The sequence below is a fragment of the Nannobrachium achirus genome (assembly GCF_963921795.1).
Source record: "Nannobrachium achirus genome assembly, chromosome: 10".
Taxonomy (NCBI): domain Eukaryota; kingdom Metazoa; phylum Chordata; class Actinopteri; order Myctophiformes; family Myctophidae; genus Nannobrachium; species Nannobrachium achirus.
Genome location: NC_137819.1, coordinates 7,738,194 through 7,757,911, shown reverse-complemented (window position 1 = coordinate 7,757,911; position 19,718 = coordinate 7,738,194). Strand labels below are relative to the sequence as shown.

The following is a 19,718-nucleotide window of genomic DNA, read 5'->3' as shown; positions in this document are numbered from 1 at the left end:
TCTCAGGAGGGAATTGATAGTAAAATATGTTATTGTTGTTTAACATGGTATAGATACCATTTTCAGTGTCAATGTCATGATGTTTTGAACAACTAACTAACGCAGGAGAATGACCACTGAGAGATGCCAATCAGGTCATTATGTACAGGACACAGGATAACAAAACGCCAAACATACTATCTGCCCTTACGACTGGTGCCTGTAACACGAAAACATCTGATATCCATTGCTCTACTGTACTTGTCATGTTTAACTTTGTCCAATCAGAATGTGACTAATGTATTCTGTAAATCCATATATCTGTGAAATCATTATGCTTGTGACTCAGAGAGATACTATGGGTGAAAATGCTCTATACTGTACTTACTTGTACAGTACTTTGAACTCTGACTAAACTTCAACACAAAACGCATATTCCCTGGTGTGGACATTCATCATTTCTTGTGTGTGGAGTACTTTATTATGGTTGGGGAAAACTGGTTTATCCATATGGAATATGATCCAAAATTCCATCAGTGATATGCTCAACACAAAGGTGAACTTAACGAGGGATATTTGACTTTAAAAACATGTTGGGGTCATTTTATCTTCTACTCAGGCTTTTGTTTGACAGACAGTTTTTAGGTTGATTGATTGAGTAGACCATTATTTATCTAAAGACACAAACGCCTGAGTAGACGTTAAAAGGACCCACAAACATGTTTGAAAGTGAAATATCCCTTTAGTTTAAAACATACAAATTGTGGCAAGAGAAACGTGCATTCATTTAGTATTTCAACAACATTTACATATCAACTTAAGCATTGAAAACAGACTCAATATATATATATAATAAAGCCATGCCTTTTTTTAATAATGTGTAGAAAAATAAAAGCCAACTCAGGTGAAATCAAACAAAATGTTTCAGAGACTAAAACAGCCTAAAACTCTTTGGAAACACCAAAGGTCATCAAACCTCCACCAAATACTGGAATGACATGAAAAGTACATTTGTTTCTCATTCTATAAAGTATGTTTAATTACTGTTGCGCTCTTAAAATATTCTCCGGCAAAACACATTGTATTTCAACACATTTCACTCTGTATTGCACTTTAGTAAAACACAATGGTTGATATTATAATATCATATATTTATAATTTAGTCCCATGAAACAGAAGCAAGGGCCTGAGTCTCACTGGCTCCCTACAGTGGGGATCACTGGGGCAGGTAGCAGGAGAATGGCTCCCTCCAGTGGAGAAGGAGAGTAGGACGCCTCACTGGGGCCGGTAGCAGGAGTCTGGCTGCCACGTGCGCAGATCCACCAACACCTGGTTGAGCTTCAGCATCCAGAGGTTCCTCTCGTCCTTGGTGTCTGCAGACAGCCAGTTCCTGACAGGAGAGCAGAGGCAAGGAGGACACCTTGTTTAGCCCGGTGGTTCTCAAGCTTTTCAGGCCGCGACCCCCAAAATAATCATATTTGAACTGGGTACGAGCACTAAGAGTTGAGGCGTTACATTTTGGATAACACAGTTCTATTGTGAAAATAGCAGATCTACATGTGAGCATGTAGATCTGCCATTTTCACAATTTCTGCCTCTAGTATTTGACAATTTGGCCAATGTTTAATTTGTCAGGTATTAAAAAGTCCTTAAATTGTCACTTTAGAAATGTGCATAAACCCTCTATAAAATTAAACCTCATGTTGGTTTGTTTACCATTGAGAGAGAGAGAGAGAGAGAGAGAGAACAATGTTGCACATTAAGTTAATCATCTGGGGACCCCCCAAAATAACTTGGGGACCCCCAGGTTGAGAACCACTGGTTTAGCCTGACCCTTTCCATTTGCTTTAACTTAAAATAGCAAACATACAAGCTTGGTGCTGTGCTGCGAGCTTGTATATCTGCTATTTTTTGGTCAAATTAGCCTCCCTGATGTGATAATTATTGCTAAACAGATGTTATGCTGTTATGTCAAGTCCCTGAAAAGACACACTGTGATTGGCCAGTACATTCACTTTGATTGGTACTGGTAGTTGTGCCTAATTCTCACCCCAAAACATGATTTACGTGACGGTGACGGCTTGTGTGGGACAACCAAGGCATGGATGGGTTTGCTCTCGCTATGAAACATCAGCAGCAGGCATGTTTTACGGTGTTTGATTACTAGTTAGTAGCCACTAGCCACATAACAACACCAATAAAGGTCGCTTAACGACGTCATCTGCTTTGCTACTGTTGTGACTGATCAGGTGGTGAACCAATCGCAGAGGACTTCCTCTTTGGCAACGCCCATCCCAGAAACGGCTGTAGTAGGAAGGGCTTTCAGACTGAATAATGAATGGAGTAACCCGAAATGAAAATTCAGGCACTTACTTGGTGACACACATGGTGTTGTGGCACTGGGACACCAGCTCAAAGGTGTTGGGACGGGCACAGAACTCCCTGTTGGCCGGCTCCACCTTACGGCTGGTGCAGTTGGCCAGGTTGAGGCGACCCATGGGCTTCTGTTTTCACAGAGCACAGCACAATTTATCAGAGACAGACAGGGTTATGGATGAAGGTTTTTCATTTGAATCCAAAAGTAACAGTTTTTGAAAATGTAAACCAATTTCAAACTAAGGGCAATCATTTTGGAAGCTCTGATTGATCAGAAATCCACAAATGGTATTGATATCAGGCTAACATGTAACAGAGAGCGTATGTCAGTATGTTTGGGTTACCTTGGGTCTCTCGTCATCAGGGAAGGTCCAGTAGGAGATGCAGTAACCAGACAGGACACACCATCTCCTGTGCCACGCTCCAAAACCACTGACGTCCTCAAACATGGTCTGAAAGACACACAAACATAAGCATTGTACAATAATATATAACTCCACGGTTAAAGGGATATTTCACTGCATGTTGCAGCCAGGATGAATACAATGCAATGGACGACCGCATGTCGACGGATGTCCTATTTTGCGAGGCATCATGGGAAACTGAGTCTTTTCCCTGACTCCATCTTGCGGTGGCACGATGGCTATTGGTTACCATGGTAACCTGTTAACACGTCAGGTAACGTGAGGGGGCGTGTTTTTTTTTTCAATTACAATTGTCATATAAACATTGTCTTAATTTTCTCCCAAAATTATTACAAAAGAAATGGTCTGATAAAATGAATTTAGCGTAGGAACTAGTGAGGTAGCCAGTTCGGGGGAGTGGTCTAGAGGTTGCGCGGGCGCTCACACGGTCGGGACCCCTACCCAGAATACTTAGGGGGCTCTGCCCCGTAGCTGTTCAGTTGCCACTGCGCTGCTGCCCCGCCACCTCCCCAGCTCCACCTATGGGTTCTGCGTCAGTCCCCGCGGGGGGTCTCGGATCAATTGACCGCAGAGATAGGTTGAAGCCCACGATGTGCGTTGCACTCGGGATCGTGGGCCTGCGGGAATTGATCCGAGCGCAGAATCCAAGCCCATAGTCATGCTCTGCTTGTCTGTATAGGATGCTTGTAATATTTCTCATGCTGTTATTGCGCCTATGCTTAGTGTATGCTGCTGCTTTATGCATTATGCTGCTGCTGCATATGTCATGCTCTGCTTGTCTGTATAGGATGCTTGTAAAATTTCTCATGCTGTTATTGCGCCTATGCTTAGTGTATGCTGCTGCTTTATGCTTATGCTGCTGCTGTATATGTCATGCTGCTGTTTATATGTTTGCTGTTGCTGCCTTCACGCTGCCATTCTTGTCAATAAAGTATTATTTAACCTAAAGAACGCTCCCCTGAAATATTAAATATACTGAATCAAGCAACATAAAAACTCTCTGGGGTGTTGACAAAAGGTTATTGTTCAGACTAGATGGACACTCAACACTCACCAGGAAGCCCCTCTCCTCCACACTGCAGCCCACCTGACACTGCATCTTCAGGTGGATGTGGCCTTCTAGAGGGCATAGGGATGGAACCTGCACACACACGCACACGCACACGCGCACGCACACACACACACACACACACACACACACACACACACACACACACACACACACAGAGGACAGAATTAGCAGCCAGCAAACACCTCTACAACATTAACCACTTTAAACCCATAAATACTTAGTAGCCTGGAGGATCCTGGGATGTGTACTAGTAGGGCATTAACGACTTTTGCAAGTCGACTCGGCTCAGTAAAAAGTTGAGTTGAGTCGACTTTATCGTTTGATGACGTCATCACATCACACCTAATTATTTTGGGGGGTCCCCAGAAGATTAACTTAATGTGAAACATTGTTTTCTCACTCAACTGTAAACAAACCAACATTAAGTTTAAGTGTAGGGTATCTGCACATTTCTAAAGTGACAATTTAAGGACTTTATAATACCTCTAAAATGGCAAATTAAACATCGTCCAAATTTGTCAAATATTTAGAGGCAGAAATTGTGAAAATAGACGATATACATGCTCACAGTGCATGTAGATCGGCTATTTTCACAATAGAACGTTAACTTCGACTTTCTCTGGTGGGAGTCGACTTGTGTAATGAAGTCGACTGAGTCGACTTGTCGACTTTTTCGTTAATGCCCTAATGTGTACTAGGGCCCCCTCTAAACCAGATATGTGTGTGCAGAGGTGTAAGAGCCAATGTTCCCCTGAAGTTCAGGTTGTTAAGACACCATTAATGCAGGAGTGGTGGAAAGAAACACCTCATTATTAGACATGTTTAAATCTACAATCTGGGACTTTAATTTAGCCAATCCGTATGGTTATGGTATGTTAAGTCAGTGGTTGGAGGCAGTCTCCCTACTCTTCTATCGGTAGGACAGGGGTTTTCAAAGTGGGTGACGGCCGGGGCACCCTGGGGTGCCGTAACGGCAGTCCAGGGGTGCCGCGAGATCATTTGATAATAGTTCAAATTCATTTGGACTGCAGTGTACATATAATTGTGCCGCCATCTTTATAGAAGTCGCAGGACATGGTCTGTTGGGAGAGACTTGATGCTCACAGATTGTAGCTTTAAACGGACACCCACAAGTGGCACAGATAATGTGCTTGACATTAGTTTAACCCATTCAGGCCTAGGATTATTGACTGCTTTAACTGTTGAAAAACAGCAGATATACAAGCTCACAGCGCGGCACCGAGTGCCGCGCTGCAATCTTGTAGATCTGCTATTTTTGAAAAATCGTGAAAATTAGAATTCTATAAGTGTCTTTTGAATCCTTCTAAGATTTTTTGAAAAAAAACCTATGTTTATGTCAGCAATCTGGCCACTGCCAGCCATCGTCAAAGAAAAGGTCCTTTTCACTCAACTGGAGCTCAGTTAGTCTGTTCTTGAGAGACTACTATGTCAGTGGTTCTACATTGTCACGACTTAGCAGATCTACAAGCTCGCAGCGCGGCACTCGGTGCCGTGCTGTGAGCTTGTATATCTGCTATTTTTCACTGGTTAAAGCATTCAATAATTTTAGGCCTAAATGGACAGAACTTATTATATTCCATACAATAAGAGAACAGACAGGGAACCAAATCAATGTGACAACGTTGGCGTCAGAAAGAGACAGAAAGAGTCATCGTGTCACCCTTTCCCAACCTTCATTGAATGAATTAAAATGAAAATAATTAAAATTAAAAAGAATAACTGTAGCAAAGTTAACCTTGTAATGAAACATGTCTGTGTGAAACATGTCAGTGAGAAGTTGTCCTTCATATTTGATCTACAACAGAGAGATGAAGGTGTGTTTTAACAGACCACCATGTCAACCTGGCATCAAGATTGTTGGGCGGATTTTGGTCATCTTGAAATGTTTTCATCTCGCATTATTCGCTTAATTAAAAAAAAGTTATCTGTAGAATAATCTCCAAGAAGATGGATAGCTGAAGCCCCTAGTTTGAGCCTCCCACAATGTTCAAATGCTTCTGCCATACAGTCTGGAGCTCTGATCAAGATTTAAGCGGAGGTGAAGCCTCCTCCACACTTCTGTTTCATCTTTACATCCGTGCAAATTTATCCTAACATAAATCAAAATCATCTAAGCATATATAGCTTGCTGCTTAGCAAGTAAAATGTAAAGATATTTTAAAATATATTATCGTTATCGTTAACGGAAATGCCTGCTTCCTTACTGGGAGTTGGAGGTGTAGTTCCAGACTAGCACTGGGGGATTGTAGAGTAGTTGTCTGGCTACGTGAGACTACACAGATAATACTGATAAGGTAGAAGCATAGAAGATGGAAAGACACAATAACACAAACTGTGTGGGTGTGTTTACCTTGGTCAGGGGGAATTTCATCCTTCCAATGGAAGCCAGGGTCAGTTTGAGGGATCCCACCAGGCTGAAGTTACTGGTCCTCACAGAGTTCGGTCCTCCGGGGCTGGCCAGCACTGAACACACATCATACAAGAACAGGATAACATGCTGTGTGTTTCAATAGTAAAAGATACAATCCAGGGCTTGACACTCAGGTCTCAGAGGCACTCGAGTGTAAAAATGTATTTTCTATCAACTACTTTGTAGTTTGTCTTACCTGGAGTTTGACTAGTTTTCTGCAAGGAGAAAAAGAAAAGTCCAAATAATTATAGTATTGTGATAAACGTGAAAACTACTACCAATAAATCCAACACAAGCAGTTATTTTTATGGACAACATTGCAACAGCGGAGTGTAAAATGTGAAGACTTACAGTAATGGCAAGGAATCTCTTTGGAGTGATGGCCTGGAAAGAAAGACAGGACATTACTTAAATAAAAGGGACAACAGAGTGTTTGTCAGTGAGACAGTTCAGATGCAGCTTTCAGTACACCTGAAACCATTCACATGTACACAATGTGTGTACTTTGAAGAGTGCCAGCCAAGAGGGAAATAGCACCAGTAAGACTCCCTAATCGGGAGATAAGCGACCGTAGGTGGCTTATCTCCACAAATAGGGCAAAAATTTGTTTTTCCAAAATGTTCCTGATCCATGTTGATGACATGAGTGTAGACATGCTGTGTAGTGATATTCGTGATTTTAGGGCAAAAACTGTAGGAGCAGTGTCCAAAAATGTGTTTTAAAAATCGGCCTGAAGGTGGCGCTACAATAGGACCATGTGAGAAATGAGGGGTGGGGTCTCCGCGTTGCCTTGGCGGACGAATAGGTACCGGCCCCGGCTCTCCCGGACGCTCCTAGCCCGAGTTACGGCATTTTATGTGCGCTGCAGTGGCAGGGGGTCCTCCACTGGGGGCGCCACCACTTTTGCATCCGTTCTGGAGCACCAGGAGTCGGTGGTCCCCGGGAGACATGCCATCTCCGGTTTACTTCCTGTACAGTGAAGTGGTTTGGAGTATTCATTCCAAGGGATGTTTCACAGCTTCTGAATCATTCTTTAAGCTCCATGGTCTCTGAACTAAACTAAATGTTGGACCCCATCGTCACAAGCCACACAATATTCCCAACATTTTCATACTTTCCCTTCTCCCAGAGAAAACTTATTATCGACCTTTATCTGTCCCAGCAACACACTCTCGCAGGAGCTAGCACCAGTAAACACACCCGAGCCCACAGTGCACATAATAATAGTTACCCATTTCCTCCCTCCAGGGAAATTCTGTATTTTCAGCTCAACCCAGCTGATTCTCTGCCCACAAGGAGCGCACGAGGCTAAAGGCCCATTCCCACTGGGCCAGATAACAGATATCTGGAGATATTTCTCCAGATATTTTTCAATGCAAAGTGGATGGTAGATACAGATAAAAAAAAATATTTGCCACAGATAAAAGTATCTGTGGCAAATATCTGTGGTAGATTTTTTTTTTATCTGTATCTACCATCCACTTTGCATGGAAACATATCTGGAGAAATATCTCCAGATATCTGTTATCTGGCCCAGTGGGAATGGGCCTTAAGAGTCTTGCTCAGGGACACACATCCACGTTGCTACCCTGGCCTGGAATGGAACCAGGGAAAACCAGGGGCTCTGGTTCCCCAGGCGGGCTCCCTAACCATTCAGCTATGGAATGGAACCTGGGACAACCAGGGGCTCTGGTTCCACAGGCGGGCTCCCTAACCATTCAGCTATGGAATGGAACCTGGGACAACCAGGGGCTCTGGTTCCCTAACCATTCAGCTATGGAATGGAACCAGGGACAACCAGGGGCTCTGGTTCCCCAGGCGGGCTCCCTAACCATTCAGCTATAGAATGGAACCTGGGACAACCAGGGGCTCTGGTTCCCCAGGCGGCTAACACATCTCCCCACCCAGCCCACAGTGCACCCCCCACCAACATGTGAACTGGTGAGTGACTGAATACAGAAGATGATGTTCGTACCGACATTAACAAATCATGACCGTCAAGAATTCCACTCCAGACAACCTGAACACACACACACACACAGTCTCAAGGGAAACACACATCAGACGCGGCGCATGAGAACATACGCCCCCAACCCCCATACATTATTTTCAATGAAGTAACCCAAACCAGCGGTGCCAGACGCGCACAGACGTGGGTAACAGTTCTGCCCCGTTAGGCTTGATCAGTGTTGGGAAGAACGCCGTTACGTTACGTAACGAAACTACTTTTCTCGGTAACTAATAACGTAACTCGTTACCTTTCCCCATTCAATAACGCCGTTCTAGTTACTGTAGTGTAAAGTGGCTAGTTACTTTTTCTCTCCGCACGCAGAGGCAGAGCGGCCGCAGAGCGGAGTCTGCCTGTCTGCTGCCTGGGTCATAAACTTGCCTCTGTGTGTGTGGTAACTCTCACTAGTCAAGTCAAACACATGCTTGGCTTAGCACACTAACGTGATGCACTGTAGAGGAGCAATGATTGGTTGACCTAGCTTAAAGATTCAGGCTAAGCCAATCAGAGACGGCCTTGGGCGGGTCTTAAAAAATACACACAAACTCAAAGCGAACGCACACACATTGTCAGAGACGGAGGCACGGAGCGGAGAGTTCTCCTGTCTCCAAATGCTGGCGAGATCTCGAGACAACAGCAGCTTTGGAACTTGGAAACATTATTTTAACTTTGTGGAGATAAATCGCCACAGCATGTCACTCTTCTCTCCTCCTGGACGGTGTAAAGAGAAGAGGACCAGGACCATTGTAATGCATACTGTCTGACTGAGTGTCAAGCTGTCAAACGATCCTAGCCAGGATCACGTTGTTGTTTGTTTTTCCGATAGTTAACATGCAGTGTGTGTGTGTGTGTGTGTGTGTGTGTGTGTGTGTGTGTGCGCGCGCGTGCAGGGGCGTCACAAGAGGAGGGGGGGGGGTCCCTGGAACGAAATACTTTGAGATGGGGTGAACCAAACTGATTGATTGCCAAGCCACGTAATGCAAGTGCTAGCTAGATATGAAACATGCTTGATCAATGATGCTTTCCATGCAACCTTTGAGTCTGTTAACGCAGTCTGTTGCCTTCAGATAACTACTAAGTGTTGCACAGCAAAAAGGCTACAATGAATATATGCCTGTCAACATTTCTAAACATATCTTTAGCTTTATTGTTCCACTGCATTTCTATATGCATAATTGCTACAATGTCAGGGAGTTGTATTTTTTTCTTTATAAGGTCATTATTGAAGCCCCCTTAAAAAAAAGAAAAAAAGTGTAACTGACTTTTTCCAGAATGCTTCGTTTTGATATATATATTTTTAAAGTAAAGTAAGGTAACTAGTAACGAGTTACCTTTATAATTTAGTAACTAGTAACGTAACAAGTTACTTTTTCAGAGCAGTAACTAGTAAAGTAATAAGTTACTTTTTTAAAGTAACTTTCCCAACACTGGGCTTGATTTATACTTCGTTATTCTCACCGAACCTACAATCTTTGGCGAGCAAAACGGTTGTAAGAACAAGTCAAATTTATGCAGAACAAAGGATGTGCTTGATTAGTCCTAAGTTTTTGGAGCTGTGTGCAGCTCCCTATACGTGGCTGTGTGGGTCTGTGTGTGTGTCTGTCTGTCTGTGTGTATGTAGCCTGACTTCGGCGCGTAACTAGTGCCGCACCATTTACGCCACTCGCGCAATATATACATCAAAATGTGCGGCTCGGCCGGGAATGGTGTTCTATTACCTTTCGTTCCGATCCGCCTTACCATGCCGACGTAATCGGCAAAAAACGACGCTTAATTGTCCCCATTGACTTATAATGGGACAATGCAAGAAATCACTTTCAAGTATTTTTCTCTCGTAAACCATAGGAGCTACAGTTTCAAACCTCGGAGAGGAGATTCATAATGATTTTAACTCATTGAGTGCCAATCCCGAACTAGTTCGGCTTTATTATCGTATCGCAGAGTGCCGATCCCGAACAAGTTCGGCTTTAAAAAAAAAAAAAAAAAAAATTGAATTTTTTTTTTTTTTTGACCCCATCAAATCTGGTGAACATGATTTCAATCGCGATTTTGCATGTTCCACCCCCATACAACCCCATCTAACATACAGGGCAGCCATGTTTGTTTACATAACATGTAAAACATAATGGCGATTATCTCAAGAATGCCTGAACGGATTTCCAATCGGATTTTTTTGTTTGAAAGCTGTGAACAAACTGCACAAATCCACTCCAATGCAATCCAGGATTGCATTGGATTTTTTAGAGCTCATTCTTCTCTGTTTTTTTCCCATGCATGAGGTGTGCAAGGTTTAATCATGGCTAAGTTGACGAAAATAAGGCTTCTAAAATGCTTGGTAGCCAATAGCTAACTTCAAGCTAACTTCATCCTCTTCCTGTACATGCACAAAGGAAAGTGTTCAGGCAAGTCATGGCTGCAGGGCTTCTGCATATACCAGCATATCTCTATGGGATTTTCTATGGCCACTGGGCGCCCTCTAGTGGTGAAAGGGGTGGCACTAAATGAGTTAAGAATGAATCGAAAAATAATTACATCACTCGGCCTCATGGTGGCGCTATAACGGCCCACTTTACGTTTTGCCCCGTAACTCTTGAACCGTAGATCGGAAAATTAAAATTCTTTTTTCCCTGGATTCCTTGGGTCAAGACGCATCTCCCCATATAGGCCACGCCCATTTGCGCCAGGATAGATTTTCCGCCATCTTGAATTTTCTCCAAAACACACTTTTTGCTCCTTTTCCTACATATTTTCTTCAAATGTCACAAAAATCGGTACACATGATCTACACACACACACACACACACACACACACACACACACACACACACAGCTCCACTTCACACAGGTGTGATTTTTGAAGGAAGAGGGAATTACCTTGGACTTGCTGGGTTTCTTTCTCTTGTCACTGCAAAGCTCACGCTTCTGCACCGAAACAGAGTTTATATCACTTTAATTATTTATACTATACTTCTGCACCCAAACAGTGTTTATATCACTTTAATCCATTCATATGTAGACTAATTATACTGGTTTTTAAATGGAGATGATTGTGCTGTTGGGTTGGTGTTCCATAACAGCAGTAAAACAATGAGAAAAAAGAGACACCCACCAAGTAGTAGACCTCAATGTCGATCTCAAAGCCACTGCTGACGTCAGGCCTGAAGGTTTGACATGGAAGAGAACAGAGAAGAATACTTTCATATAGAACAGTGACAATCAACTTATCTAGGCCTTCCAATGCAGTCATACATTGCATGGATGAGAGCAAAGGTCACCAACTTATGTCGATAAAGCCGAGTCTCAGATGCTGAACACTGATGTAGTGCCCCGTACGTATGTGTGCAATCTATTCTCATGGCAGTACCCTGAACACGGTCTGGTGCAGGTTGTACCAACACTGTGCCTGTGGCCTGTGTGGGCCCCTGGGTACCACACGAGGCCCCTGGTGTGGCCTTGCAAGTCTGCAATGTTACGTTTGCGATGTCCACCATCCACCCATTAGGCAATTTTAATATAGGGTTATCACTCTTTTCCTTTTTAAAAACTTAAAGTAGGCAACAATCCCCCCTCCCTCTCCACTATTTAGTCGTCTTGCCCATTCATTGCGGAAATGTCACCCGACCCTAACCCAATTTGATTGGTTGCCAGTTACTTCTATACACTGATTTCCTGAGCGACACCCTGGAGAGGGCGCTGCCATATCTGTGGTTTCAACCCTACATACAGGTAGAAAGACGCCTGCAACAAAGCAGAAAGCCTGCAGCATTTAGATACAGTCTTTTCGGTGCACGGCTCGAAAGAACATGTGAAATGAAGAAAGTTGCCAACACTCAAAGGAATCTCCTTTTTACAAAAGTTTTTATTTACCTCATACAGGCTCTAACACGAAACACGGACGCGTTTCGACCACTCAGGTCTTCATCAGCGTGAAATGTTTCACGCTAAAAAGGAGATTCCTTTGAGTGCTGGCAACTTTCTTCATTTCACAACCCTACATACAGTACAACCAGTAAACCAATACAAAACACGAGGCTGTGTGCTAACATTAGGAGTGAGTCGCTAAATAAAAGTTTCCAAAACCTGCTGTGCTGTTCTTTGTGGCAACAAAGTCCTTTAGGTTGATATTATATTTTATCCACATCTGGCGAAGATCTTTGTAACTCCTCGTCCAGCGTATCAACAGACTAGAGTTGCACCGCAGCTATGGCTGACTGCGCCCTCTACAGGGGAGAGCTCAGGAAAACGCTCTATACCAAGGGTCTTCAACAGGGGGTCCGGGACCCCTAGGGGTCCTTAGAGTTACTACAGGGGTCCTCCAAATCTTTGTCTGTTAGAAACTTGTTTCTCCTTTTTTATATTAACCACTTAAATCCGAGAACTTTAGCCAAAAATAGCAGATCTACAAGCTCACAATGCCTCACGCTGCGAGGCGTTGTGAGCTTGTAGATCTGCTCATTTTATCGGCTATTTTCGGCAAAGACGTTTGGTGTAGAGGGGGAAAAGAGCAGACTAAGTAAGGAGTGAAATGTCAAATATGTATTGACAATTCAACTGGTTAGATATCTGAAAACACACATTGACATGAATCCAAAATACACTGATTGTGCTGACAAACAATGAAACTATATGGAATCTATGAAAAGGTTGTGGGGGTCCCTGCTTCATCTCTCTCTCAACTTGAAAACGTTGAAGACCCCTGGTCTGACACACACCAGTGCGGGCAGTGAGTGAGTGAGTGACTTACATAGTGAACTTGGTGCTAAGTAGTATAATATAATAACTTACATAGTGAACTTGGTACTAAAGGTATCTAGTATAACAGTATTAACTTACATAGTGAACTTGGTATTAATAACCTGACTTGTGTCAGATGGTGGCAGTAGTGCGTAGGCTACCGCTCTACTTTACCATCTGAGATCTCTCGGTGGGAGTTGATAACGCTCGTAAAGCCCCGGGCCGGACCAATCAGCGGCAGCTACGGGCGGGCTCTGAGCGGCTCTGAGCCAATAGAGTCTGATTGCAGACCACGTGGATGCAGACAGGCCAATATGAGTGGTTGGAGTTGGCACTCCCAGACTGTGACAGAGAGACGGCCACATCCAATCACCTGCTAAAGAATTTCAAAACAATGGCCCGCCCCTTACATCGAGTCTGCCCGAGAGATCTCAGATGGTAAAGTAGAGCGGTAGCCTACGCACTACTGCCACCATCTGACGGAAGTCAGGTTATGGTATTAAAGGTATCTAGTTATAACAGTATTAAATTACATAGTGAACTTGGTATTAAAGGTATCTAGTATAACAGTATTAACTTACATAGTGAACTTGGTATTAAAAGTATCTAGTATAACAGTATTAACTTACATAGTGAACTTGGTATTAAAGGTATCTAGTATAACAGTATTAACTTACATAGTGAACTTGGTACTAAAGGTATCTAGTATAACAGTATTAACTTACATAGTGAACTTGGTATTAAAGGTATCTAGTATAACAGTATTAACTTACATAGTGAACTTGGTACTAAAGGTATCTAGTATAACAGTATTAACTTACATAGTGAACTTGGTACTAAAGGTATCTAGTATAACAGTATTAACTTACATAGTGAACTTGGTACTAAAGGTATCTAGTATAACAGTATTAACTTACATAGTGAACTTGGTATTAAAGGTATCTAGTATAACAGTATTAACTTACATAGTGAACTTGGTACTAAAGGTATCTAGTATAACAGTATTAACTTACATAGTGAACTTGGTACTAAAGGTATCTAGTATAACAGTATTAACTTACATAGTGAACTTGGTACTAAAGGTATCTAGTATAACAGTATTAACTTACATAGTGAACTTGGTACTAAAGGTATCTAGTATAACAGTATTAACTTACATAGTGAACTTGGTACTAAAGGTATCTAGTATAACAGTATTAACTTACATAGTGAACTTGGTACTAAAGGTATCTAGTATAACAGTATTAACTTACATAGTGAACTTGGGCCTAAAGGTCATGGCGTCTCCGTGCAGAGCACTGCGGGTGCTGGCCAGAGTTGTGGCCACTGTGTTCTCCGCTCCCGCTCGGATCATCAGGAAGAAGTAATGGTTGGCTGATTCTGAGGAGATGGAACAATAGAACAATGGAAAGGTTTGAGCACCACTTATATAAACAGAGCTACACTTTCTAATCACCTGCCCACTGTACCAAGACATCAGAGACACATACTGTACTTCCCACAGATTACACACACCTAAAGACAAAAAACTCCCATACTGGGATAAATACAACTACAGATGTGTGAACTGTTGCGATAAACCCCCCTAAGGACTACAAACCATTGAATGGCATCCAGACCTACTGCACATACAGTATAAACAGAGCTGCTACCTTTAAACACATTTGAAATTTGAGGCCCTTTTATTTTCTTTGTATACTATGGAAATCGTATGAGAAATAAATTCTGACATTTGTTCCAAAAAGCTTCATACCCTGTACAGTACATAATGACAACATGTGACATAGCTCTGCTTCTAAAACGGCTAGTTCCATTCCTTGATTCTGATTGGCTGGTTGCCGTGGTATATCTGAGACTATAACCCACACCTTGAATCAGTTTATATCAAACCCAGGTGCATTATTCTTTCCACAGTGTTCCACAGTGCACCAATTATCTGCACCTGTGTCGTTTCTGCTGCCTGGACGGGAAATACATTCTTGCAGAGCAGACCTTATTGTGTATTATTAGTGAAATAGAATAGCTTTAATTGGTACATGTCTATGATTTTCATGTTGCAATATTGTGACCGTTTTAGAAAAGCAATAAGCCACAAGAGGCGAGTGGTTACACCGGCTGAGAGGCGTTCGGAAACACAAGGCGCCATTACACAATGCTGAACTCCCTCCAACAGTACATGTTTTGAAACTCGCTTTGGCAATGTAAACGTATGTTTTCTCATGCCAATAAAGCTCCTTTAAATTTGATATAGAGAACTGTTAAGATTTAGAAGACATTAGTGTTAATAAACAAACAAAGTAAAGCTCCTCCAGTACCTGGCTTGTTGGCAGCGGAGCAGACAAAGTCAGCTTTGAGGGGCAGGCAGATGGAGCCCTGCAGGCAGATGGAGCCCTTAGAGGCTGAGACCCCCATCATCTCCTCCTGGGCCTTGGAGCCTGCAGCAGCAGAACCCTGCTTCTGAGCGCCTGCAGACCCTGAACCCTGGCCCTTCAGCTGCTCCAACTCTGCCTTCACTGTGGCTCTCCTCTCAGCTGGGGGGAGAGAGACAGAGTGTTCAATCATGATGGAGTGGTGGAAAAAAGTACTCACATGTTTTACTTAAAGGACGAGTTCACCACTTTTTCACCCATCCCATCTTCATATAAATGGTCCTCACTAATGATAAAATAGCACAATCTCTTTCTACTTGGTCTGTGGCTCAGTGGAGGGCTGTGGGCAGGTCAGAAACCCATCGTCTCGTGACATCATCGATGGTGAATCCAAGCTAATAGAAAACGCAGGCTTTATATTCCTGAAAAGTTGCAATGTTAAAGTGGAAGCCATTCTTCTCGCGATAATAACAAATAAAAAATCTAAACATTTGTTCAAAAATGTTGTTTTAAAAGAAAGAATCTGTCAAACGATGGGTTTCTGAACTTCCCACAGCTCTCCTAAAAGGCTTGGACCAAGTAGAAAAAAGGGTGCCATTTTATTATGAGTTATAAGAAGATAGGTTGAAAAGTGGCAAAGTCCTCCTTTATGTAAAAGTATCAAACACTGCAATGTAGGTATACTCTGTTACAAGTAAAAGTCCAGAATTCAATTTTTCAAAGTTGTTTTGGACAATTATTCTGTAGCCTAAATAGTATTGGTATCAAAATCCATCTACAAGCTTAGTTGTGAGCTTGCAGATCTGCCATTTTCAGAGTTGTATTTATTTGTGGGTTTTAGTCATCATAGCTTAGATTTTATTCAGTTTTCGTCAGTGAAGAATGGTAGTCGTCAAACACTCACTGGCCACCACAGCAGCAGTCTCTCAGTATAACATGGTTTACAGTGTGTTAGAACAGGGTTTACAGTATAATAACTCACTTGCTATCAGCAGCAGTCTCTCAGTATAACATGGTTTACAGTAAAATAACTCACTGGCTACCAGCAGCAGTCTCTCAGTAGAACATGGTTTACAGTATAATAACTCACTTGCTATCAGCAGCAGTCTCTCAGTATAACATGGTTTACAGTAAAATAACTCACTGGCTACCAGCAGCAGTCTCTCAGTAGAACATGGTTTACAGTATAATAACTCACTTGCTATCAGCAGCAGTCTCTCAGTATAACATGGTTTACAGTAAAATAACTCACTGGCTACCAGCAGCAGTCTCTCAGTAGTACATGGTTTACAGTATAATAACTCACTGGCTATCAGCAGCAGTCTCTCCGTATAACATGGTTTACAGTAACATAACTCACTGGCTATCAGCAGCAGTCTCTCAGTATAACATGGTTTACAGTAAAATAACTCACTGGCTACCAGCAGCAGTCTCTCAGTATAACATGGTTTACAGTATAATAACTCACTTGCTATCAGCAGCAGTCTCTCAGTATAACATGGTTTACAGTATAATAACTCACTTGCTATCAGCAGCAGTCTCTCAGTATAACATGGTTTACAGTATAATAACTCACTGGCTACCAGCAGCAGTCTCTCAGTATAACATGGTTTACAGTAAAATAACTCACTGGCTACCAGCAGCAGTCTCTCAGTATAACATGGTTTACAGTAAAATAACTCACTGGCTACCAGCAGCAGTCTCTCAGTATAACATGGTTTACAGTATAATAACTCACTGGCTATCAGCAGCAGTCTCTCAGTATAACATGGTTTACAGTATAATAACTCACTGGCTATCAGCAGCAGTCTCTCAGTATAACATGGTTTACAGTAAAATAACTCACTGGCTACCAGCAGCAGTCTCTCAGTATAACATGGTTTACAGTAAAATAACTCACTGGCTACCAGCAGCAGTCTCTCCGTATAACATGGTTTACAGTAAAATAACTCACTGGCCACCAGCAGCAGTCTCTCAGTATAACATGGTTTACAGTAAAATAACTCACTGGCTACCAGCAGCAGTCTCTCAGTATAACATGGTTTACAGTAAAATAACTCACTGGCTACCAGCAGCAGTCTCTCAGTAGAACATGGTTTACAGTATAATAACTCACTGGCTATCAGCAGCAGTCTCTCAGTAGAACATGGTTTACAGTAAAATAACTCACTTGCTATCAGCAGCAGTCTCTCAGTATAACATGGTTTACAGTAAAATAACTCACTGGCTATCAGCAGCAGTCTCTCAGTATAACATGGTTTACAGTATAATAACTCACTGGCTACCAGCAGCAGTCTCTCAGTATAACATGGTTTACAGTAAAATAACTCACTGGCTACCAGCAGCAGTCTCTCAGTATAACATGGTTTACAGTATAATAACTCACTGGCTATCAGCAGCAGTCTCTCAGTAGAACATGGTTTACAGTATAATAACTCACTGGCTATCAGCAGCAGTCTCTCAGTATAACATGGTTTACAGTAAAATAACTCACTGGCTATCAGCAGCAGTCTCTCGGCCTCAGCCTCCGCCTGGGATCCCTTGCCGTGCTCCTCGTCGGTGCAGCAGTTCAGAGCCTGGCTGGCCTGGTGGATGATGGTCTGCTGCAGGCTCATGTCGTTGTTCAGCATCTAGAGAACACAGAGGGACAGTCATTACTGCTCTAAAACTCTAACCCTGGTGGATGATGGTCTGCTGCAGGTTCATCTCGTTCAGCATCTATACAACATGGATCACAGAGGGACTTTCAACCACACAATGAAAAAAGACAACATGTGACAGTGAAAAGCCCTCCCAAGCTAGCACTGTTCTCTAAACAATCAGGCACGATATGTAACATTATGATTAGGTTTTAGGATTTGTCCAATTTTCACATTCATGCAGTTCTAAAAGGTGGTTACGTTAGTCTGCTGCATCAATGAGCGATTCATCACAACAGGGGGGCCGCCAAATCTTTGTGTGATAGGATACTTCTTTTAAATTAACAACGTGAACCCTCGCATCCCTATTCCGAGGAGAACTTTAGCCAAAAATTGCAGATCTGGCGTTGAGAGCTTGTAGATCGGCTATTTTCGGCAAATAGGTTTGGTGTAGAAGTAAAAACAGCAGACCAAGTACATGGTGAAAGGTCAAGTTTACAACATATTGACGATTTAAGTGGTTAAATATCTGAAAATACACATTAAAGATTAACATGAATCCAACAGACTGATGACAGTGCTGTCAAACAAGTCTATGAATCCATCTATGAAATCGATGAAAATCTCCACCACCCATTTATACAATATGTAGAGGGGGCCGGGGGTCCCTGCTTCATCTCTCCCTCAGCTAAGGGGTCCTTGGCCTGAACACGTTGAAGACCCCTGGCTTAAATGTCTCGTGCAGAGAAAATAAATGCCTTCGTTATTATTCTCCACTCAGTTATTCAACAACAATCTTGTTATACACATAAAAGATTTTCCAAAGCAACAACATAATAGGTATATTAACTGCATACAGGGTTCCCACACATTTTTACCAAATAATTTACAAAACTTTTCCAGAATATTTAACCCAATTTCCAGGACTATATAACAATAATTCAGCTCAATAACAGGTCGCTTACTCCTATGCGCAATGCCCAAAGACAGGTAGTGTATGCCAGTGGTTCTCAACCTTTTCAGGCTGTGACCCCCGAAATAATCATATTTTAACTGGGGACCCCTCCACCCTGAAGAGCACTAAGAGTTGAGGAATTTTGTATAACACGTTTAGATTGTGAAAATAGCAGATCTACATGCTCACAACGCCTCGCGTTGCGAGGCGTTGTGAGCATGTAGATTGGCTATTTTAACAATTTCTGCCTCTAATATTTGACAATTTGGCCAATGTTTAATTTGTCATTTCAGAGGTATTAACAAAATCAATAACCAAAGACAATGCATAGCTATTTTTTTCCAGGACCCTTGATCAAATCCAAAACTTTTCGAGTACTGGAAAATTATTTTTCTAATTTCAAAATATTTCCAGGAATTTCATGACCGTGGGAACCCTGTGCATAAAACATGTTTTCCAGAATGCGTGGGATGTGAACCCAGTGCTGGTTCAGACCTTAATGATGTTGTATCTGCTGAACACTCCTCCAGCGTTGCCTCCGTCCCTGTGCTCACGGATAGTGCTCTGCATCTGGGGAACAAAGGCAACACAAAACATGTTTTATCACCTCCAAACATGAAGCACAAGTGATCAGAGGGTGCAAGATTAACACCAGCAACCAGTCTGTCAAGCAATGGTAAAATGTTGTGGCTGGCAAATCACTCCACTGTATGAGTTTGATAGCATCATG

The 19,718-nt window shown here is 42.4% G+C and overlaps 2 protein-coding genes across 2 annotated transcripts in view; both read right to left on the bottom strand.

Moving 5' to 3' along the window:
• Nucleotides 1-1,254: 1,254 nt before the first annotated feature.
• On the bottom strand, nt 1,255-18,024 carry LOC308292380 (anillin-like; the record flags this gene model as incomplete). Its single annotated transcript, XM_080734693.1, has 13 exons — nt 1,255-1,369; nt 2,353-2,483; nt 2,700-2,807; nt 3,835-3,921; nt 5,609-5,668; nt 6,224-6,336; nt 6,480-6,498; nt 6,635-6,667; nt 11,166-11,213; nt 11,395-11,449; nt 14,279-14,405; nt 15,341-15,556; nt 17,889-18,024. 13 exons carry the CDS (start codon nt 18,022-18,024, stop codon nt 1,255-1,257), a joined length of 1,248 nt encoding a protein of 415 aa, XP_080590819.1.
• Nucleotides 18,025-18,064: 40 nt separating this feature from the next.
• The window catches only part of LOC308292379 (poly [ADP-ribose] polymerase tankyrase-like), a gene marked incomplete at both ends in the record, with an annotated part of 40,059 nt that continues 38,405 nt past the window's right edge, over nt 18,065-19,718 (bottom strand). The window contains 2 exons of the mRNA XM_080734692.1: nt 18,065-18,112; nt 19,484-19,558. Coding sequence (XP_080590818.1) covers nt 18,065-18,112; nt 19,484-19,558 — 123 coding nt within the window. The remainder of the gene's footprint in view (nt 18,113-19,483; nt 19,559-19,718) is intronic.